The sequence below is a fragment of the Diabrotica virgifera genome, chromosome 9, assembly GCF_917563875.1.
Source record: "Diabrotica virgifera virgifera chromosome 9, PGI_DIABVI_V3a".
NCBI lineage: Eukaryota > Metazoa > Arthropoda > Insecta > Coleoptera > Chrysomelidae > Diabrotica > Diabrotica virgifera.
In genome coordinates this window covers 196,572,028-196,597,033 of record NC_065451.1, presented here as the reverse complement: position 1 = coordinate 196,597,033, position 25,006 = coordinate 196,572,028, and the positions used below count along the sequence as shown (strand labels likewise).

The 25,006-nt window shown below is 36.3% G+C and overlaps 1 protein-coding gene across 4 annotated transcripts in view; it reads left to right on the top strand.

Annotated features, from left to right (window-relative positions):
* LOC126891999 (transient receptor potential cation channel subfamily A member 1) overlaps window positions 1-25,006 on the top strand; it is a 313,637-nt gene that overhangs the window by 230,716 nt on the left and 57,915 nt on the right. For all 4 annotated transcript variants that reach the window (XM_050661383.1, XM_050661382.1, XM_050661384.1 and 1 more), the window contains 2 exons: window positions 12,501-12,730; window positions 20,598-20,909. In XM_050661383.1, the coding sequence (XP_050517340.1) occupies window positions 12,501-12,730; window positions 20,598-20,909 (542 nt within the window). The remainder of the gene's footprint in view (window positions 1-12,500; window positions 12,731-20,597; window positions 20,910-25,006) is intronic.

Here is a 25,006-nt window from a genome sequence, read left to right as displayed (position 1 = left end):
CCTATGGGACAAAGCTTCTTCTTCTTATTCTTCTTCTTCTTAGCCTTCTATCGTCCACGTTTGGACATAGGCCTCTCCCAACTCCTTCCATCAGTCTCTATCCTGAGCAACATATTTCCAATGTTCCGGCTACTCGTTTAATATCATCAACCCACCTCATCTGTGGTCTTCGTCTCGGTCGTTTACTTTGGTAAGATCTCCAATGTTGTACTGTTGCATTCCAACGTTGATCTTTTTGTCTAGCAGTGTGGCCTGCGAAGCTCCATTTAAGTTTGGCAACTTTTGTTGTTATATCCTCGACTTTTGCTTTTGACCTTACCCAGTAGTTCCTCTTTTCATCTGACAGTCGTATACCTAACATTGCTCTTTCCATTGCTCTGTCTGTTGTGGCTAGTTTATTCATATTTGCCTTGGTTAGGGTCCAGGTTTGACAGCCATATGTCATGATATGAAGGTTGCACTGGTTGAACAGTTTGCTCCTCAAGTATTGGGGTATTTTTCGGTTCTTAAGTATCCAACTAAGTTTTCCAAATCCTGCCCACGCTAGTCTTGCTCTCCTAGTAATTTCTGCACTTTGGTTCTCTTTGTCAAGTTTCAGGATTTAGGCTAGTTAGATATATTCCTGGACTTTTTCTATCTCACTTCCATTTAGTTATACGTCTGGGGTCATCTGTGTTTGTCATTATTTTTGTTTTTCTCATGTTGATTTTCAGGCCGACGTATTGGGAGCTGCCTGCGAGTTCCTTCATCATAATTTGCAGTTTCTCGAATGAGCTCGATATAATCACAATGTCGTCAGCAAATCTGAGGTGGTTTAGCTTCTTGCCATTAACGTTAATGCCATAGGTTGACCAATTTGTCGTTTTGAAGACGTCTTCTAGGACTAGGTTGAAAAGCTTTGGCGATATTACGTCCCCTTGTCTCACGCCTCTCTTAATGGGGATGGGATTTGTATTTTGGTCTAGTTGTACTATCAACGTTGCATTTTCATATATATTACGTATTATAGTCCGTCCGCTATAACTTTTCCCATGCGGTACGATTCATTTTCAATCAAATTAAGTCAAAATATAAATTGAAACGAACGTCGATGTGTATATACATGTTCTATACTGTACACTATATACTACACACATCGGCGTACGTTTCACTTTCTGTTTTGACTTAATTTGATTGAAAATGAATCGTACCGCATGGGAAAAGTTATAGCGGACGGACTATAGCTGTCTATATCTCGAATCTATTCTACAATTATTAATAGCTTGTTCTATGGCGCACATCTCGATACTATCAAACGCCTTTTCATAGTCTACGAAGGCAAGAAATACGGGTAGTTGGTATTCATTTGCCTTCTGTATCAATGTTCTCATTGTCATCAGATGTACTATATCCTTTGCGGAAGCCAGCCTGTTCCACTGGTTGGTAACTGTCCATTTTGTAGCTCAACCGGTTGTTAATAATTCTCATAAATAGTTTGTATACTTGACTGAGCAACGATGTAGGTCTATAATTCTGTAGGTCACATTTGTCCCCTTTTTTGTGTAAAAGAACGGTAAAAGTATTACTAGATTTTCGTTCCAGTCTTTAGGGATCTTGCTGTTATGGAGACATTTTTTTTTCTTTGGAGTTGTATGACTACGGGCCCTTCAAGGCTCATGGAGACATTTATTAAATAGCTCTGTAAGTATAGGGATTGTTACTGTTTTGCTTGTTTTCAAGAGCTCGGCAATTATACCGTCGTATCCTGGAGCTTTATTATTTTTTAGTTCTTTTAAAACTCTTTCTATTTCGAATCCCTTTATATTTGGTAGTACTTCTGATCCCACGTTTTTTATTTTTCTTCTGACGTTCTCCTTTGTTGATTCATTAGGCTGACTTTGCGAGCTGTACAAGGTTTTGTAGAAGTCTTCGACTATTTTTGTTATTTTATATTTGTCCTTCTTTTCCTTATTATTGGCGTCTTTCATTTTGATGATTTTTTGAAAGCCCAGTGCGGGTCTTAGATATTTTAAGTCTGTGTTGTTTTCAATGACTCGCTCTATTAAGGTGATACAGTAGCGATCGACAAGTAGTCAAAACGCGTTCCAAGATTGCGGCTGTAATTTTGAATATTTTTTCGAGATATTTGGCACACATATTCGTAATATAATAAAGAATGGCGGTACAGAGCCCAATTTGAAAAATATATTAATATGTGGAAATTACTCTGCAATTAAATACAATATTAAAAAAACGAGCCTGTACCGCCATTATGAAGAACAAAAAAATACACTTTCTTCGAATAAACTTTTTTATCCGATGCCTAGATTTTGTGTCATTTTGGAACTACTAATGAAATAAAAAATTTTAGTAGTTCCAAAATGACACAAAATCGAGGCATCGGATAAAAAAGTTTATTTGAAGAAAGTGTATTTTTTTGTTTTTCTACAAAGGCACAGGCTCGTTTTTTTAATATTGTATTTAATTACAGAGTAATTTCCACATATTAATATATTTTTCAAATTGGGCTCTGTACTGCCATTCTTTATTGTATTACGAATACGTGTGCCAAATATCTCGAGAAAATATTCAAAATTACAGCCGCAATCTTGGAACGCGTTTTCGCTACCTGTTGATCACTACTGTTTCCTCTTAAGTTCTCGTTCCATTTTTGTATGTCGCGTTTTAGTTCTTTTCTAATTGTTTTATTAAGTTCTATGTATTCTTGAGTATGGCGTTTGTTTTGTCTTTCCGTCATTAGTTGTTGAGTTTCGTTGCTTATTTTGTCTTCTTTAGTCCTTGTTTTTTTTTGCGATCTGTAGACCGGCTTCGAGAAGGTTCTTATTTATGTTTTTGTTAATTTCGTCAATTTGATCTTGATTATGTGAAGGATCATATTCGAACTTATCCGCTAAGAAATCTCGGAATTGCTCTTCATTTGTTTTTAGTTTAAAGGCATCTATCCGCGTTGTTTTTTTTTTCAATATTCTTTTTCTCTCTTCTTTCATGTTAATATTTATTTTTGCTCTAACTATACGATAGTCACTACCCGTTGTTACGTTGTTTATTGTTGTTACGTCTTCAAATATTCTTTTGTTGTTTGAGAGAAAATAGTCTATTTCATTTTTGGTGGTTCTGTTAGGTGCAACCCATGTCCACTTTCTGTTAGGTTTCTTTTTGTAGAAGGTATTCATAACATACATGTTTTCTTGTTCCAGAAATTCCATAAGTTTTTCTCCCCTTGTGTTTCTTGTGCCGAATCCAAAATTTGGGACAAAGCTAGAAGTACAGATATATGACGGAGATACAAAGTGAAGAACATTATGAACTCGATAAGAAAGAGAATAGTAGAATCATCAGAGGCGGCTTTACCTATTGTACAGGGTGTGCGGTGCACACGGGCGCCGGGATGTTGGGGGGCGCCGAGCGCCAAAGAGCGGGTCGTTTACTTTGTTTCAACATAAAATATGCTTTAAAACGATTAATGAAAAATTACATTGGCACTTAGCGCCATAACAGACGGGCGACTGTGGCCGGCCACTCTGTGGATCAACAAAAATAGTTTACCGTGGGTTCTTATGGCCGGTTTTTCTGTGGCCGGCCACAGTCGCTCGTCTGTGATGCAACGTCCACTCCACATAAGAACCCACGGTCAATCATCGGAAACTACTTTTGTGGATCCACAGAATGGCCGGCCACAGTCGCCCGTCTGTTATGGCGCTTATGCGCCATGAAATAATGTTGCGGGGACGTATCAATGGCAAGATTGAGAGGTCGGGAGGCTTATTCCAGAGGCAATTTGGTTTTTGTGAAGGAAAAAGCATGTTGAGTCTATTCAACACTTTGCGCAATAGAGGGGATGAACACCGTTGGGTGTTCGATGTTACAAACAACACTGTTGTTGTTCGATGTTAGAAATGCATTCAATACGCAGCAATGGAACGAGGTAATGAAGGTAATGGAGGAGTGAGAATGTCCTGGATACCTGATGAACGTGGTAGCGGACTATCTTTCTGAGAGAAGAATTATGGTGGAGAAAGGATCTGTCTTGGGCCCGACGCTATGGAACCTGGCATATGACGGGATGATGAACTGTAAACAACATTCGCGGACGAGCTCGCTTGTAGTGGCGGGGGACGAGCCAGATCTTAAATAGCGGGTACGGAACGCAGGCGGCGTTGTGAAGAAATGGATGATACAGTAAGGACTGAAACTCGCAGCAGAGAAGACCGAAGCCATCATTCTGACAGGGAAAAGAAACAGGCAAAGTGTGGAACTACAATGTGCAGGGGCGTGTCTTATACCCAAAAAACACGTAAAATACCTAGGAGTGACGTTGGACCAGAACTGAAAGTGGAGGGAGCACGTGCGTGTGGTGACCCAGAAGGCTGCAAACAGTGCGGCTGCGTTGGGGAGGGTGATGCCCAACATTGGGGGACCCAAATCCGAAAGGAGTAGGGCCTTGCACGGCGTTGTGCAGTTGATCGTCCTCTACGCGGAACCAGTCTGGAATGAGGCGGTAGAGATACAGGCCTACAGGGGGCTCATGACACGAGTGGACAGAACAAATCTGCTGCGAGTGGCATGCGATACAGGACTGTGTTTGCCGCAACCCTGTAGGCCATCACTGGATGTGTTTCGCTGCATGTGGGTAGTGAAAAGAAAAGAACTGTATGAGAGAAGAGACCTAGAGCTCACTATGGCCGAGAGAAGACAGGAAAGAGAAAGGACAATTGAAAGATGGCAAGAAGAATTTAACAACACGGAGCATGTGGCACAGTGGACAAATATGCTGCTCCCGAACCTAAAATATTGGGTGGACTGTAGTCACAGGCGCCTGGATTATTTCCTAACGCAGGTGCTCACAGGACACGGGTGTTTTAGAGCCTACCTCTCTAGGTTCAGAAAGGCTGACACTGATTAATACCTATACTGCAGACACCAGGACACTGTTACACATACGATGCTAGAGTGCAACAGATGGATAGTAGAAAGGAACATAATGGAAAGAGAGGCAGGTGTAAATTTTGTGACAGTGTAATGAAGGTAAAGTGCTTCGGAAGTAATGTCGACCTTGCAGCGGCCATTCCTCTTTCGGAGCGCTGGATGACAGAGGAGGGTCTGGTTTGGCAGTTAGGCATTCGGCATAGCCTCGGCGACGAGAGGGCGTTTTAAAGTACCTCGGGAACTATTGCTAGGGCTGCGAAAAATGAATCCTGCACTAAGGTCACTCAGGCAGCCTTCTGGACTGAGATGTCTTCCCATGTCTGAGATGAAGATTCCAGACCCTCCCTCTTTAAAGGTGAGGAAAAAGGTAGGTACTTATTCGAGTATTCCATTTTGACTGCGCGTCTACCAAAGGGCGCCAGGGCATTGACTGCACACGGGCGCTACATGGGCTAGAGCCGCCTCTGAGAATCATATAAGTCGAATGACAACAAATGGAGTAGTATAGATGACGGTAGACGGTTCCCCAATAGAAAGACTATCAATGGAAAGAACATGAAAACAATGGAACGACAACTTACTGAAGAAACATTGAAAAACATAGAGCTATTTATATACAAAAAACAATAAGAAGAACAAAATAAGGCCACGTTGTTTCTAGAATTAAAGTAAAGAGTGTAGTCACGTTGGTAAAGTTGAGTATGCACCCAAGGAATAAACCTCAGCTTGATGGCTTATTTCATAATATTAATTCTGTTCACTCAAGAACAGAACAAACGATGAGAATCTAAAAAAATCGCAAATTAAATCAAACGCTTATTTGGACTCCAGCTACGAATATTAACTGTACACGTGGCAATTCATTTTAATCACCTGCATGATCTATATTAGATCGTTCAAATCACGGTTTTAAATAATAAAACGTGGTTAAAACACTGAATCCACTGGTTTGTAATTTATACAAAAATTAATCATAATCACATAGAAGCATTTTAGTGTTCACATAAATTTCTTTAGTGAAGTTATTAGGCACGTGGACATATGAGTTGTTATACACTGCTCAATAAAAAGTAAACATTTCTTTATATCTTTGGTTAGTAAACACAATACATAAATTAAAGAAATGAGTCCCAGATATAAACAATAAATCTGAAACCTCTCGTGGAACCACTTTCTGGTAACATCCTTAATATCTGCCTTTTATAATTTATAAAACAAGGAGACGACGAATAAAGGAGACGAAATGGACTCTACAATATGCAGTCACATTCCGTCTATTCGTCTAGGAAAACTCCAACGAATCCGTGATTCCGTGTAGTAAAAATGAGTAAAATGAAAAATGAAAGACAGCTTGTTTCATTTTGGTTCAGAGATGATCCATCATCCCCATACGTACGTTTCAGTCTCTCCAGACCTCCTCAGTGGGGCTACATGAACATCTCTGATAGTGCAGTCACTGAAGGTTTTCACCTCCGATTTCGTTGAACCTCCTTCGATTTTCATGAAAATTGGTGAGTAATTAGAGGATACCTCAAGGAACAAGGGTGACATGATGCCAACTTGCGCTTTTACCCTGGGGGTGGATGCCACCCCTTCTCGGGGGTGAAAATTATTTTATTAAAAATAATACCATAAGTCGATAGAGGAACAAATTATAAGCAAAATTTGTTTTATAAAGTTATTAAAATAAATCAACACTTTTTGAGTTATTAAAGACCAAAGATTTTATTTTTTCGTAAAAAAATGCATGTTTTAAATCAGTTTTTCACGTATAAATCAAAAACTATAAGCTTTAACAAAAAAGTTGTTATTACTGAAATTGAAGATAATAAAAAATTTAATACACTCATTATATAAAGAACTAAACTAATGTTAGTTCAAAGTGAGTTATTGGCAATTGAATGTGTATTTTTTTCGACGAGTACTCAAATCTAAGTATTCAAGCTTAAATAACGGGAAAACGATGCAATGTATAAAATATTCCTGCTAAATATTTGTCAAAGTACTTCGGAATACCTATCAAATGAGCTTCAGAATAAGGTAATAGCGTCAATATTAAGTAAGTTGTAATGAAAATAAAAGAACCGTTTCGAATTTTTTAGGAAAAAGTGAAAAATAAAACATACGCCATTTCCACAAAAATTAAAATTTATAGTAATCCTTACAAAAACTTCTTTATATTAGCATAAGTAATGTTTTAGATAATTTTGACCGGTTTAGAATGCATATTTTTGAAAAAAAGATATAGTTTAAAAAAAATTATAATTTTTAAAATTATTGTAATTCTCATATACTTTTGATAATACTCCAAAAATACTCAATATACATAAAAAATTATATATAACCAAATTTTAGTTTTTTCTATCCCACATATTTTACCTGTTTTACTATTTCTATAGGGTAAAAAATAACCGAGATAAAAACGTTTAAATCTTAAATTTTGCTGTGGGAACCATGCAACCGGGGCCATTTTACCATTTATTTTTAAAAAAGTAAGGGGTTTAAAAGATTAGATTTAACGTGTTTAAATAGCACTTGGAATTAAATTTCAAACAGTTTTTAGACGAATCTGATATCGTAAACACGAACGGAGTTATTAAAAAAAAACAATAACATTTTTTGGAAAAATTTTTAAAAGATAAATTTTGAAAAAATTTTGAAGCATAAATTTTAACGCTATCAACATGTTCGGGGGCTCATTTGATAGATATTTTTAAGTACTTTGACAAATGTTTAATAAGTTTATGTTATAAAATGCATCAATATCCCGTTATTTCAGCTTGAATACTTAGAGTTTTTTACTCGCCGAAAAAAATATACATTCAATTACCTATAACTCACTTTTAGTTAACATTAAAAGGTTTTTCTAGTAAGAAGTTTATTTCATTTTTTATTGGCTTCAATTTTGATAATAATAACTTTTTTGTAAAAACTTACACTTTTTGAGTTATTGATGAAAAATTGGTTAAAAACATGCATTTCTCTCAAGAAAAATTAAATTTTTTGGTCTTTAATAACTTAAAAAGCTTTGATTTATTTTAATAACTTTATATAACAAATTTTGCTTGAAATTTGTCCCTCTCTCGAAATATGGAGTTATTTTTAATAAAATAATTTTCACCCCCGAGAAGGGGTGGCATCCAACCCCAGGGTAGAAGCGCAAGTTGGCATCATGTCACCTTTGTTTCTTGAGGTATCCTCTAACTACTCACCAATGTTCATGCAAATCGATGAAGGTTCAACGAAATCGGAGGTTATAGCTCATATCCACCTTCAGCGACTCCACTATGAATCAGTGACTCCACTATGAATCGAAACGAAACTAAACTGTCTATGTACGCTGAATTATAAAAATAATTCGCATATCGGACGTTGTAGTTTTTTTTTTTAGCGTATGGCTTAAGTATATCACAGAATATATTTAGATTTATGCATTATACAATGCATCACAAACAGATGTCCAATTTTTTTATATATTCGATTGACCCTTCGGTTGCCATTACAAAGTCTATAGGGTCGCCTGTGTATGCTCTGCGTGGGCAGTCCTGAACAATGTGACTGATCGTCTGTCTTGCAGCGCCGCAGTCACAAGAAGGCGAGGGGAGTTTACCCCATCTGTGGAGGGAGTCGGCGCATCTTCCACAGTTTGTTCGAATTCGATTAAGGGCTGCCCAAATCTTACGGGGACGTTCAAATTCGCCAGGTTTCCCTATGATGTCCGGTAGACTATGGTAATGCGGATCTGTCCTACTTTCCCAATCTTCTCTCCATCGGGTATTTAAGTCAAAGTTGGATTGCTGCAGCGCTTGAGCAGATTGTAGAGGGGGTAACCTGGATCGGAGACGGTTTCCAAGAATATCGGGGATGTCGTTGTGGACTAGAAGCTGGTGACTGTCCATTATTTTGTTATATTCTTTAACCAATGCATGTTCGCGGCGTAGGTTGGGTGGTGCTATATTACTAAGGGTAGGTAGCCACATTGTAGGGGTGGGCTTAATTGTGCCTGTTATCATACGCATAGTACGGTTTATTTGGGTGTCGACCAGGTGGGTATGCCTGCTATTTAGCCACACTGGAGCACAGTATTCTGCCACCGGATATATCAGGCCAAGAGCAGAGGATCTTAATGTTGATGCTGTGGACCCCCATGTAGTGCCGCAGAGTTTCTGTATTATATTGTTGCGTGTTTTCAATTTTGCTGCTGTTTTCGTCAGGTGTTCTCTGAATGTGAGCGTTCTATCTAGAGTAACCCCAAGGTATTTCGGGTATTTATTGTGTTTTAACAGCTTGTTATTAAAATACACTCGCAATTCTCTGTTTGCCAACTTGTTGTTTAGATGAAAAGCTGATACTTCAGTTTTTGTAGTACTTGGCTGTAGTCTCCATTTCTTAAGGTATTCGCTGAGGATGGATAAGTCATTCGTGAGAGTGATTTCTGTAGTTTCTAAAGATTGGTGGCTTGTTGCAAGGGTCCAGTCGTCAGCATATCCAAACTTCCGAGATTCGGTTTCAGGCATGTCAGCAATATAGAGGCTGAAAAGTAAAGGGGCAAGGACAGAACCCTGTGGAAGACCATTGTTAAGTTTCATCTGTCTACTCGTCTCCTTTCCCATTATAACCTGGAAGGCTCTGTTGGTCAGCATGTTGTGAATGAGGTTAATTATCTTTCTGCAGGGGATAATGCGGGCCAGTTTATATATTAATCCCTGTCTCCAAACAGTATCATATGCTGCTGTTAGATCTATAAATACTGTTGCTGTCTTTTGTTTCTTTTGAAAACTAGCTTCTATAAAAGTTGTTAATGACAGCACTTGGTCCGTACAGCTTCAATGAGGGCGGAAGCCAGCTTGTTCAATGGGGACATTTTCTAGTATCCTGTGACTAATTCTGTTGAGGAGAAGCTTTTCTAATAGTTTATATACCATGCTGAGTAGAGCTATGGGGCGGTAGTTTTCTGGCTTATCGTTTGATTTGCCCGGTTTCGGAATTGCAATTATCTTTGTTCGCTTAAGTGAGAAAGGAATGTTACCTGACTGAAGTATATCATTAAAGAACATTGCAAGCCAAGGACGTTGTAGTGACATCTATTAAGGAAATGAGAAATCCCAGATAAGATGTAAACAATAAATCTGAAACCTCTCGTGGGTACATTGTAAAAGAGATTCATGATGTATGTCTATTAAGCTAGAATAGCCATTTCATAAGGGAGTTATGAGACTTACCCCATATTTTTTTGCTATTTTATTGCTAATTTATTACGCAAATTAAAAATTTATTGCACCAACCCCTTCAGAGAAACATGTGGCTATTCCAGCTTAATATTAAGCTAGAATAGCCAACATGCTCTGGAACGAAATTAGATAGAGGGTCGCTTCCGGTGGCATATTTCATTGCTAATTAATTGCTGAAAGATTGGGTATACAAGAATTTACAAACTCACCCCCTTCAACCTCTACCGTTATCATCATTCCCCAGAATCTACAAAAAGGTGAAAATAACGAGTTTAAAAACCTAAAACTCAGCAGCTATTTTTTGCTAATTAATTACCATAGGTCTACGCCAAAAATAAATTTTTTGCTTCATCCCCTAACGAGCAACAATGGCTAATACCCAACACTCCTATTTCAGGAACGAAAGCAGATAGAGAGTCGCTTCCGGCGGCATATTTTATTGCTAATTAACTGCTGAAAGATGGGGTATACAAGAAATTAAAAACTCATCCCCACCAACCCCTACCGTTATCATCGTTCCCCGGATTTCACAAAGAGTGAAAATAACTAGTTTAAAGACTTAACACCAAGTGGGTATTTTTTGCTAATTAATTGCTGCAGGTCTACGCCAAAAATGAATTTTTTGCTTCATCCCCTAACGAGCAACAATGGCTAATACGTTTTAATACTTAAGCTACAATACTCAACACTCCTAATTCAGGAAGGAAAGCAGATAGAGGGTTGCTTCCGGCGGCATATTTTATTGCTTATTAATTGCTGAAAGATGAGGTATAGCAGAATTTGCAAACTCACCCCCTCCAACCCCTACCGTTATTTTCGTCCACTGCTATTCACAAAAAGTGAAAACCAGTTTAAAGACCTAATACCAAGTGGGTATTGTTTGCTAATTAGTTGCTGCAGGTCTACGCCAAAACTGAATTTTTTGCTTCATCCCCTAACTAGCAACAATGGCTACTACATTTTAATGCTTAAGCTACAATACTCAAGACTCATATTTCAGGCAGAAAAATAGATAAAGTGTCGCTTTTGGAGGTATGTTTTATTGGTAATTAATTGCTGAAATATGGGGTATACAAGAATTTACAAACTAACCCCCTCCAACACCTACCGTTATCATCATTCCCTGCATTTCACAAAAAGTGAAAATAACCAGTTTAAAAACCTAAAAATGGTAATAAAATATGGCGCTGGAAGCGACCTTCTACTCTATCTGCTTTCGTTTCTGAAATAGGAGTGTTGGGTTTTGTCGCTTAAGTATTCAACCGCAGTAGCCATTGCTGCTCGTTGAGGGATGAAGCAAAATATTTATTTTTGGCGTAGACCTGCAGCAATTAGGTACTTAGCAAGAAAATACCCACTTGGTGTTAGGTTTTTAAACTGGTTAGTTTCACTTTTTCTGAAATACGGGGAATAATGATAACTGATAACGGTAGGGGTTGGAGGGGGTGAGTTTGTAAATTGTTGTATACCTTTTTTCAGCCATTAATTATCAATAAAATATGAAGCTGGAAGCGACCCTCTATCTGCTTTCGTTCCTGAAATAGGAGTGTTGAGTATTGTAGCTTAAGTATTCAACCGCAGCAGCTACTGTTGCTCGTTAGGGGATGAAGCATGAAGCAAACAAATCGTTTTTGGCGTAGACCTGCAGCAGTTACTTGGGAAAAAATACCCACTTGGTTATTTCGTGGAAAGTTTCGTGTTGCAACGAAATTGAAAATGGTTATTCATTTTTGATTTACATGTTTACTCTGATTGGAGTACGAAGGAAACCATTCTCGTTGTAACTTTACCGCGCTGAGCAGCTGGGACGTGAATTATAAATTGTAAAATTCCCTCATCTTCTTAAGTTTTAGCATCCGTTATGCCTTGCAAATTTTAGAAGCCTCAGAGTTGTAACCAGAGAAGGTTCCCCTTGTTTTCAATCTGGTGGGATGTAGGTACAGTAATATTTTCAATATGATTTTATGTGCTATTGGATTGAAAACTTAGTCATTTTTCTAAACATTTTCATATTTCGTGCGTAGTACATAGAGTTTAAAACGGTATTTAATAAATTGTTTTCGTTCATAGCCATCAAAATAGATGGCGTCCTTTGTACTTTTACCACTTGAGTACGAAATATTTAAAATACGTGTAAAAGACCTTTGGATTTGAGTTTGTATTCAGATATCCCTACCTGATGACGTCAGAGTACGGCTATGTTGCCAATTTAAACACAAAGGCTGACAAAACGTGCTCCTGCGATGTGTATATTATTATAATTTTCAATATATATCAGTATGTATTGATTTTGGAAAAGAAAATATTATCGGCTCAACATTTTCACGTAGGTATGTCTTTCAGATTTCAGAATTCGGGGCTTGTCCGAAAATCCCATGCAACAACGGATATTATCCCATACATGAAGCAGCCAAGAACGCTTCATCCAAAACCTTGGAAGTTTTCCTGGCATGGGGCGAATCACGAGGTTGCAGCAGACAGGAAATGATATCGTTCTACGATTCCGAGGGAAACGTACCTCTTCACTCTGCCGTTCATGGAGGTGATATAAAGGCTGTTGAATTATGTATAAAGTAAGATACTTTTTAAATATCGTAATATAATATATACAGTATGTTTATTTGTAAATTAGATATACGGCCTATAAATGGCAACACAGCGCATCGTCTAGTACCAGATGATACCCACTTCCCACCCAAATGCACCTGAACCTCGCTTCATCGCTTTGTTCTCCGTCATCATTCGGCGATTAAACAATAATAGTCGACTAAGTAATGTTGCCAATTTTATCACTTCCTTCAGTTGCCTATGATTTATCGAAAACTGGACGTATTGTTTTATTTCCTTAAGTCTAAGCTTCTATACGTTTTAGGATTTTTGTAGGGCCTCAAACCTATCAGAATATTTTACATTTGATACCAAATCAAACAAACGAAGTATCCAGAAGAATAATATAAGAATAGGCAGCATACGGAGCAACGGAGCTCTTAGGAACTTTTTTAAGAGTGACATTCCAACTAATATGAAAAAAAAAGTTTTCGACCAATGCGTGCTACCGGTAATGACCTATGGTGCAGAAACATTATCGATCATAAAGAAAAACGCACAAAAACTAAGAGTAGCACAAAGAAGAATGGAGCGATCAATGATAGGGGCGACTCTACGAGACAGGATTAGAAACGAAGATCTACGAGCTAAGACCAAAGTCATAGACGTCACTGAAAGAAGCTGTAACTTAAAATGGAAATGGGCTGGACACGTTGCCAGAATGAAGAACGAAAGATAGACTCGCAAACTAGTCGAATGGAGACCAAGAGCCGATAAACGTAGCAGAGGAAGACCACCAACACGATGGCAAGACGACTTACGAAAGACAACAAAAAACTGGATACAGAAAGCACAAGATAGAACATTTTGGAGACAAACAGGGGTGGTCTATATCCAGCAGTGGATCGATAAAGGCTGATTATGATGATGACCACATCGTGTTGTGATATCCAGCCCCAAAATAATATTGGCTTTATACAAAATATATGGTTAGACATATTGTTTTGTTAACGATTCTTAAAAATGTTTGTACGAAAACACAAAGTTTAGATGATACAAAATGCGAAAGTAATAATAGATAGGATTATAAAAGTCAATCTATTAGAAACACTGCTTGGGAAGAAATAGCTAAAATATTAAAAACAAGCTGAAAATGCGAGCATTATCATAACGAATACTTTGTTTTTTACGTATTTAAATTCATAATATGGAAAATTGCTGTTACGAAAAGTTGTTTAGAATTAAAAATTATGTTTTAATGTTCAATTATATTTATCATTTTAATTTAAACGTTGTGATCTATAAAGATACTTTACTCGAAATTCATATTTTTTATATACCTCGTATAAAATTAATAAAATTTGATATATGGTGGTTGCATCATAAATCTTAGACCATGAGAGCTTTTTATGAAGAATAACTTTTCTTCGTCAAATTAAAAATACAAGAGTTATAAATGAAAATGATGTTGGTATCCATAATTTGAAAAAAATCTTCAAATATTTTTTTCCATTAGAAGGATGTAATTGCATATACCAGAACAAATTTAAAATTTTTTTAAAAATTTTTTATTCCAAACAACATTTCATAATGACAATTTTCAAATATTGTGAAATACATACATAAAGATCCCTTTTTTACTGATGAAGTGTAGTAAAGTGTTTTGAATTGTCAACAATAGATGGAAATTGAACAGTTTATTTATCATTAAAGGAGAGGCTGTATACTCGTACAAAGCTTTTTAAAGTTGTTAATACATTATTGCTTTCAAAATATACTCAAATTGTATTTTTAAACATCTTATTTATTTTATATAATAATTAAATTCACTATAAAATGTCATTTATATTTTATTAATAGCTAATTTAAAATTTAGTTTCACATTCACGAAGTGTCAAACTTAAATGTACATAAATAACCTATGTTTTGCTTAACAAATTCAGATTAAAACTAGCCTACTTACTAGCAACGATTTCAGATGACGTTTTGTGCGTCGGCGTCGGCAGAAAATAAAAGGATTGTGACGTCACATTTTAGACTTTGAGGTCGGTTATCTCGAAGATGGTTAGAGATATCGAAATGCCGTTTTCAGATTTGGATGCAAAAGACAAAACTACATAAGAATCCATCGGTAAATCGGCTCTAGGTGTTGCAGGAGCGGCAACGCACGAACGAACAGACTTTGCGAATTTATAAATGAAAAGTTTTCGTTGAAAACGAGTAATATAAAGTTTTTGTAGGTAGTAGTTTTTATGATACCAACATAAACAGCCAATGCGACCACTCAAGTGAAATAAAACAACGCATATTAAAAGCGAGATCAGCGCTCATAATGATTAAGTCTCTTTTCAGAAGTCACGATTTAACACTTGGTACCAAAATCTCTATCATCAGAGGCTATGTATGTTATTATACGGAGTAGTTCTTTAAGAAAACTCGAGGCATTCTAGATGTGGTGTTACAGGCGCATTTTAAGAATTTCGTGGGTGGATCGTGTGACTAATGTTGAGGTCCTGTGAAGGGTAGCTCTTTCAGGATGACAGACTCATTAAATTAAAACACAGGTTAAAAACAAAGTAAATATATTTCGGATATTTATACACAGTTCAAAATAACTAACCAAAATAAAATGTGATTCTATCTTGCGCCGTTTCGAAAAAGGCTCTCTTGATAGATGTCTCCAAAAGAAAAATAAAATTAATATTATCAAAAATGAAATATACTCACACCTCACTACAGTGTTAGGCACAAACAGTCGCGCAATCAAAATATTAATAAGCATACAGTCATCCATACGATTCTGATCGGAAACCGCTCACTCCACGGCTACCGTTAATTACGAGCGTGCAAATCTCTTCACTACGGAGTCTCGCTACTCAGGTCGGCCTGCCTGTCCCATACGCTGGTTGGACTATTTCAGAGAAGTGGAAATGAGTGGGGTCTCGTGTTGTGCGAACGTTGAAGCGTCAACGGTTCTATCTGTAGACGTGGTGCTCGAGGCATATCATTATACTCCTATGTAAAATGGGCAACGAATATGAGATAATTAACACCATCAAAGAGCGGAAACTAGAATATCTTGGCCACGTTATGAGGAATGAACAGAGATATGATTTGTTGCAACTTATTCTTCAGGGCAAGGTATTTGGAAAGAGCGGATCAGGGAGAAGAAGAATATCTTGGCTTCAAAACCTGAGAAAATGGTTCAATACATCGACAACCGGACTATTTCGAATAGCAGCAAGCAAAGTTAGAATAGACATGCTAATTGCCAACCTTCGGAACGTACAATAAGCACCGTAAGAATTAAAATTGCGCCTTTGTAATCACAAAATACAGTAGCCATAACCTTTCCAGCCCATTTTGCCACTCAACCAAGCGCCAAAGTTGACAAATAAATGGCAACCAAGCAAGACAGCATTATTTATTTATCATCACAAATTTTGCGGAATTATTTTGTGAAATAGATTTAGGTATCATGTTTAGTGTGACCAACGATTCCGAAAATCCGGGACATGGCCGAATTATGAAGTCTCCCGACGTCACGGACAAGGCTTCCGGGCCATCCGAATTTTCAACGTTTTGGTAAAATTTTATTTTGAAATTTTGAATACATTATTCTTCTAAGAATTCACATCAAATTGAATTGGTGGGATGAAAAAAAGTAGACAATTTCTTGAGTGTAATTTCAATACCACATCCAAAACGCATGCAACATCAATTGATTTTCTAATTTTTCCTTTCTTGAGAACGAATTACGGATTGGAAGTAGAAACATCAAAAACTAACGAAAATGTAATTTTCAATATTGTAATATCATTTTCAACATAAAAATGATAAATAATCAATAAAACGATATATTAAAGTTCTATATTTAAAAATAATGGCCCGATTTTCATTGAAAAGTCTCGGATTTCAGATATTTTTTCAGCCTTGTCCCGAATTCGACTGATTTGGAGTTGATCACACTAACATGTTATTTCGTTTTTAGAACATGATTCGCATTTGTTACTCTATCTGAATAAATCCTATTCAACAGGTTATTGAAAATGTTTGTTCTAAAACTACTACAAACAGATTATCGTACAAACATATTGTATCACATAATATACAAACAAATAATATAAACACACTCCAAAAACACAATTATTTTCTAAATTTTCCAATACTCCAGTTGATATGTGTACCAAAAAAGCTTAATTTGTTTACAGAGAACCGAAAGTTCACACAATATTTGCAGAAATATCTCCGATATGCTCTATGAATTTGTAAACAATACAGGAAGAAGTTTATAAAGAAAGAAGTTTAGAAAAAAACATAGTCCACAAACTTCAAGTAACCCAGAGAGCTATGGAATGGAGAATTAAGCTCAGCGATCTTCTTCTTCTTTGAGTGCCTCTCCTATCGGAGATTGGATATCATTAGGGCGATTCTAATTTTATTTACTGCTGTTTTGAACAATTCGTTAGTGGTACAGCCAAACCACTCTCTCAAATTTCTCATCCAGGACATTCTTCTACGGCCTGGATTTCTTCGTCCTTGGATTTTTCCTTGCATTATGTTTTGTAGGAATGTGTACTTTTGTCCCCTCATCAGGTGGCCTAAGTATTCAAGTTTTCTCTTTTTTATATTCAGTAGAACTTCTGGCTTGTTATTTATTCTGCGTATTACTTCTTCATGTGTAATTTTATCCACCCAACTTATACTTAGTATACAGCGGTAGCACCACATCTCAAAGCTTTCAAGATTTTTAATATTCCTCTGTTTAAGAGTCCATGACTCAACACCGTAGAGCAAAGTACTGAATACATAGCATTTAACATTCTAGTTCGTAGATGAATACTAATATCACGATTACAAAATAATTTTTTCATTTTTATAAAAGTAGACCTGGCAATTTCAATACGTCTTTTTATCTCGTGATTTTGGTCACCTGTTTCATTGATAAGGGTTCCCAAGTATTTGTATTCGTTTACTTTTTCAAGTTGGGTACCGTTTATTGTGATACTAGTGTCATTTATTGGATTCTTACTGAAGGTCATATATTTGGTTTTTTTGACGTTCATCCTTATGCCGTAGTTATTACATATCTCATTCATACTTTCAACTAGATGTTGTAGATCTTCCGCTGTTCTTGCCATTATCACAGTATCGTCAGCATCTTCTTCTTCTTCTTGTAGTGCCTATCCGTTTCGGATGTTGGCGATCATCATGGCAATCTGCACTTTGCACACTGCTGCTCTGAAAAGATTTGTAGTGGTTGTGTTGAACCACGTTCGTAGATTTCTCAGCCAGGAAATCCTTCGCCTTCCTGGTCCTCGCTTTCCCTCTACTTTTCCCTACAAGACCAGTTGCAGCAGTCCATATCTCTCACTGTTCCTCATGATGTGACCGAGGTATTCAATTTTGGCTGTTTTTATTTTGATTAGCAGCTCTTTTTCTTTTTTCATTCTCAGCAGAACACCCTCATTAGTAATGTGGTCGGTATAAGATATCTTCAGGATTCGACGATAAAGCCACATCTCAAAAGCCTCAATTTTCTTGCAGGTGGCGTCTGTGAGAGTCCACGACTCAACTCCGTACAACAGTATAGGAAATATATAACATCGTAGTAATCTGACTTTTATGGGTATCGACAAATCATGACATTTGAACAACTTTGCCATTTTTTGAAATGCAGATCTTGCTTTCTCTATCCTACATTTGATTTCTATAGAATGGTCCCAATTTTCATTGACGTTCTTACCAAGGTAGGTGTATGTTTTTACTCTTTCTATTTGTTGACCATTCACACTGATTCGTCCAAATTGCTGTTCATTCTTAGAGATCATCATACATTTGGTTTTCTTAGTGTTTAGTGAAAGTCCGTATCTCTGACTGACTTTTGCGATGCTGCTCATTAACTCCTGTAGGGCTTCAGAACTGTCAGCGAATACCACAGTGTCGTCTGCGTATCTTATGTTATTGATACATTCTCCGTTAATTCTAATTCCGGCTTCAACATCATCCAATGCTTCTTGAAAGATTTCCTCAGAGTAGATGTTAAACAGCAGTGGGGATAGTATACATCCCTGACGGACCCCCCGTTTGATTTTGATATCGTCGGATTCTCCTGCCTCTGTCCGGATAGATGATGTTTGATTCCAGTACAGATTGCTGATAATCCTTAAATCACAGGTGTTTATTCCAATATTGGTTAATATCTCCATCAGCTTTTCGTGCTTTACTGTATCGAACGCTTTATGGTAATCAATGAAACATGCATAAATATCGCAATTCACGTCTCTACATCGTTGAAATAGCACTTGTATACTAGATAGAGCCTCTCTTGTACCCACTGCATTTCGAAAACCAAACTGTGTTCGGCTGATTTTTTCTTCGCACAGTCTATATATCCTTTGATGTATAATTTTTAGAAATAGCTTTAAAATATGGCTCATTAAGCTGATGGTTCGGAAATCACTGCAGGATACGGACTTTGTTTTCTTTGGTAAAGCAACAAACGTCGACTTCAACCATGTTTTTGGTATTACTCCGCTTAAACATATGTCGTTAAATATTTTGGTTAGGCGTTGAGTACCGTCGGTGTCAAATAGTTTTATGAGTTCAGCATATGCATTGTCAGGTCCAGGAGCTTTGCCATCTTTTAGTTGTGATATTGCTCTTTCCACTTCACCTGATGTGATTGGTAAGTGGTCATCACATATGTAGGATGGAGGTTGTTCGGATCTAGTATCATCAAAAAGTTCCTGTATGTATTTTGTCCATATGCAGATTTCTTGATTTCTGTCTGTGATGATATTCCCCTGTTGGTCTCGCAATTTGCTAGCTGTGTTGGATTTCTGAAGACCAGCTGCTTGTTTCACCTTTTTATGCATGTTAAACGTATCATGTTTTTGCTCTAACGACTCTATCTCTTCACACTGTGATTTTAACCAATTTTCTTTGGCCTTTCTTATTTCAGTTCTTATTTGTCTCTGAATCGTGTTGTACATTATTTTGTTGTTTTTTAATTTTCTTCTTTCTTCCATAAGTTGTAGTATATTGTCGTTCATCCAACTTTTTCTCATCTCTTTCTTTTCTATTAGATGTTCTTCTCTGATGTTGTTAAAGGTTTCACATATATTTTGGAGTGATTCTTCGGCATTATATGTTTGCTCCATATTAATTAGCTTCTCTGAAAGAATCTGTGCGACTGTCTCTTTTGTTTTCTTATCTTTTAGTATTCTCATATCGCATTCCCAATAAAAGATAATAGAGGTAATTAAATTTAGGTTAAGCGTACCCCGTCTGGCTGGAGACACAACGATCGAAAGAAAAACGAACGAATTCGCTAACTACTACACGTCTGTACACATTCGAGTTTTGAAGGCATCTCATTCCTTCTCTCGTAGGGGAAGAATTTTTGGATTTCAAGTGGTCCGATTCTCTTCTTCGCGACACATGTGAATTTCGATAACATGCTAGCAAGGAACAACACAGACGTCGACAAGGGTAAAAAAAGGGACATTATTTCGAACTATTTAAACAACCAAATAAATTTTATGGGATTTCCAACAAATTTCATCAATCGAATGGATGGTGACGAATGGATGCAAAAACAGTAAATAGAAACGAATGGACATATTTAAAGGAGGCTTACATTCGACGATGGATGAAATAGCTGTTGATGATGATGATGAGCCCACGTCTGGAACATCAAAAAGTATTCTTCGAAAAATTTAGAGAAAAATAGTTTTTATTCTTTCACTGCATTTATTTATTTACATACCTATATTTTATAAAATCAAACTGTGCCCTTATCGAAAGTATCAGGTAATCTTACTCTCATGATTTTTGTTATATTTTATTGCATAATCTGGTAATAATAAACTAACTCCCTATTTTAATTAGGTCAGGCGCTAAGATCTCCATACAACAACAGGATCTATCCACTCCAGTTCATTTAGCTTGTGCTCAAGGTGCCACCGAAATTGTCAAAATCATGTTTAAGATGCAACCAGAGGAAAAACTGCCGTGTCTTCAGTCGTGCGATGTCCAGAAGATGACGCCGCTTCACTGTGCCGCTATGTTTGACCATCCGGAAATAGTAGAATATTTGGTCAGTGAGGGAGCAGATATAAACGTGATGGACAAAGAAAGACGATCGCCGATGCTGCTTGCGGCGTTGAGAGGAGGTTGGAGGACAGTACATACGTTAATAAGGTAAGTGTCTAATCTTCGGGCTCAGTGGAGGATGATCGGCTGTTATTGAAACACCAATAGCACTTAGAAAATTTATTGATAGCGACTGACACCAGGGTAGTAGAACCAACCCCGAGAGAACGTAGTTGTACTGATATGTGGCTCGTACGCGAATTAGTTTTAGTCTGTTATAATGCTACATATTGACACGTTGAAGTTACTCGAAGGAATGAAGTTGAATGCACATCTGGCCTGGTTGAGTTGATTCTAATGAATGATTCTAAAAGTATGTCCTCTCTTGTTGGCAACATGAATTGGGTCATAGCCCACACGACAAAAGAACAAAGGTTTTTACTTAGTCAGCTAAATTAATGTCCATTGCCAAAATATAGTTAATGAATTGCAACAATTAAACAAATGAAATAACCCGCATATGTTTAAATATAATAACAAATTGGCTGATGGGATATACGGGGTGATAAATTTATACTGTTTAATATCGGATATTAATTCTGAATATTTGATATTTAACAGTAAGGATTTTGTATTTGATACTTCTATATCGTTTAGTTCTTCGATTTTGTGTTGTCTATTGTGTGACGGGTAAGACAATATGAGATTTATTGCAACATATGAAACATCATCCATTACTGGCAATTAAAAGTAACTTATTGCGTTGTGTCCAACCAATCGTTTTGTCATTTCATTGCATCATTGATCAGCTAGTTCTATCACCTAATTTACTCCGGCAAGATTTATATAAGGTACCCTATTAACTCTAAAACCGGAAAAATCCCTCAGAAATGGTTGGTGTCCACCTTTGTAACAATACCAAAAACAATATACGCCAAAGATTGTTCGGACTATAGGACAATATCACTAATAAGCCCTACCCTCAAAATATTTCTAAAGGTGATTCATGGAAGATTATATAGAAAGCTAGAATATGATATGCATGATACCCAATTTGGGTTCCGCAAAGGACTTGGAACAAGAGAGGCATTGTTTGCGTTTAATGTCCTCTCTCAAAGATACTTAGATATTAACCTGGATATTTATTCCTGTTTCATCGACTTCGAAAAAGCGTTCGACAGGGTCCGATAGGAAAAACTAATAAAATTATTGAAAAACAAAGATATAGACAGACGAGATTTACGAATTATCATCAATCTGTATTGGAATCAAAAGGCCAATATGAAGGTAGAAGAACAAGATTCCGAGAATATTGATATAAAAAGAGAAGTAAGACAGGGTTGTGTTCTGTCGCCGCTACTATTTCACCTTTACAGTGAAGCCATATTTCAGGAAGCGATAGCGGAGCTAAGTGATGGAATCTCTATAAACGGAAGAATAGTAAATAACATAAGATTCGCTAATGACACCGTTATAATGGCAGACACCCTGGAATCGCTACAAGCATTGCTAAATAGAATTAACGATTATTGCATTCGATACGGACTAAAAATAAACAAGAAAAAAACTAAATTTATGATGGTCTCAAAAACAGAACATGGAAATGAAAGGTTAATGATAGAGCAAACCCAAATAGAAAAAGTTAAGACATACAAATATCTGGGAACCTGGGTTGATGACAAAAATGACCAAAGCAAAGAAATTAAAGTCCGAATTGAAACTGTAAGGCAAGCATTTATAAAAATGAAGACACTGCTTACAAACAAAGACCTTCAGTTGCCTCTCAGATTGAGGGCTCTAAGATGCTACATATTTTCTATATTGCTATACGGAATGGAAGCTTGGACATTGAAGAGACAACACATAAGAATAGAAGCGTTTGAAATTTGGTGTTACAGAAGAATATTGAAAATTCAGTGGGTTCAAAGGATTACAAATGTTGAAGTGCTACGACGTTTAAATAAGGAGTTAGAAATTATGAAAAGTATAAAAACTAGAAAACTGGAATATTTGGGTCACATTACCAGAGGAGAAAAATATGAGTTGCTGAGAATTATTATGCAAGGAAGGATCCAAGGAAGAAGAAGCATAGGAAGAAGACGCATCTCCTGGCTGAGGAACCTTAGAGAATGGTTTAACTGTAGTTTACAGGGACGTAACAGAGGGGGGCCCCAATCGCTTAGGGGCCCTCTATCTTGTCATCTGATATTATGTAAAAATCTGTTATTGTTATATTATTTTACGTTGTGTGTTTAAAATTAAAAATGTAAATTTCTAAATAGACGTATTTGCCAAGTGAATCATTTCATAATATCTAGAAACTTAATCCCTTCCGGCCTACCGAAATTTTATGGTAACGACAATAAACTATTATAATGCTTTGTACGTGACTATTGAAAGATGTGAGAATTGTAATTTGCCGAATTTTAGAACAATATTTCTAAATCTAGAAATGGGTTTTCTCTTTAATCTTTACCTACGTTTAGTATTTCGATACAATTATCCAGAGGCAGCATGAAGCTTACGGGGGGGGCCAATATGTCAAGGGCCCCATCTTGGTGTCTAATATATTGTGTAAAAATGTGTTGTTATATTATTTGCATACATACGTTTTTAAAGCAGTGCAGTATTGAAAATGAAATTGTCCATCCGAATTAATAAAATTGTAGATATATTCGCTGGTAGTAGATAGTGTACGAAGAAAGTTGTTCATCTCATAGAATAATACTAATGTAATCATTTAGTAATTTTTGTTCCATTTTATTCTATACCAAGATGAAAAATGTAAGTCGTCATAAACAATGCATGAATACATCAATAGCTCAGTAAATGGCAGTTTTTGAGTGATATTATCAGCGTCACGACGGACGTATTTGCTTTCAATTTGGATTTAGGTTCTAGTTACACTCCACTTCAAAGTTGGATTTATGCCGTTGGTTGCTTTTACTTCGGGGGGTGATACCCTTCCTTGGGGTGAAAAACATATGTTTGAAATAAGTCCGGAAATGTATAAATTGACTAATTATAAGCAACTTTTGTTCTTCTATAGAGTTTCTTTATCTATGCTAATACTTTTCAAGTCATTTGCGAGTGAAAATGTTTATTTTTCAAAAAAAAAAACGTTTTCAGACGGGTTTTTCGCAAATAACTCAAAAATAAGTATTTATCGAATTAAATATTAGATATCGAAAAAATATTTGTAGCAAAAATGTAGCTTATAAGATACAGAAAATGGTGTACTTATTCATGGAGTCTTGAACACAGTAAAAGCACAGTTGCATCTCATGAAAAAATTTTCTGTTTTGTCCAATTCCAAATCGAATATTTCAACCTGAAATAACCAAAAAATGAATCAATTTTCGGGAAAAACTCTTAAAACTTTTTTCAATGTTTCAAAAAAAGCTTTATCTTTATTTTTTATAAAAGTTTCTAGCACCAAAACTATACGAGTTACGCTCAAAATAAGGTTGGCCCCTTTTTTGGTAAAAACAAAATGGTGAAAATCTGCCCCTATTTCGTACCCCAAATAAAATTTATCATTAGCGATTTACCATTTACTTTAAATATTTATTGTTTATATGATCTGTAAGTTTGATCGGTTCGAAGTTCTTATTTTTGAAAAAATTTAAAAGTTTTTTTATTTTGGAAAAATGCCTTTTTTTCAAAATAACTTAAAAAGTATTAGTGATACGAAAAATCTCAAAGAGTAAAGAAATGTGGATAGGTCTTGCTTTTATAAATATTTTGGCTTTATTCTGTTTTTCTGTAAGACAAAAATTGGTTAAGATATGGCTGTTTAAAGTTTGCATATACTCGTGATTAGTGACTCGTTCAACCCCTTCAACTAGAACCCTTTTAAAAATAAGCACTTTGAACCGGTGAAACTTACAGGTCGTATAAAAATGTTAGGTAATTTGTAAGGCGATAATGATTAGTTTCATTTGGGGTGCTAAATAGGGGGAGATTTTCACAATTTTTACCAAAAAATGGGAATAACTGTATTTTGAGCGTAACTGGCTTAGTTTTGATGCTAGAAACTTTTGTAAAAAATAAAGCTACTTTTAAGAACTTTAAAAAGGTTCTTATGAGTTTCCCCGAACAGTATTTTATTTTTTGGTTATTTCACGTTGAAATGTTCGATTTGGAATTTGACGAATAAGAAACACTTTTCATGAGCTACAAGTTTTCTTTTACTGAGTCAATAG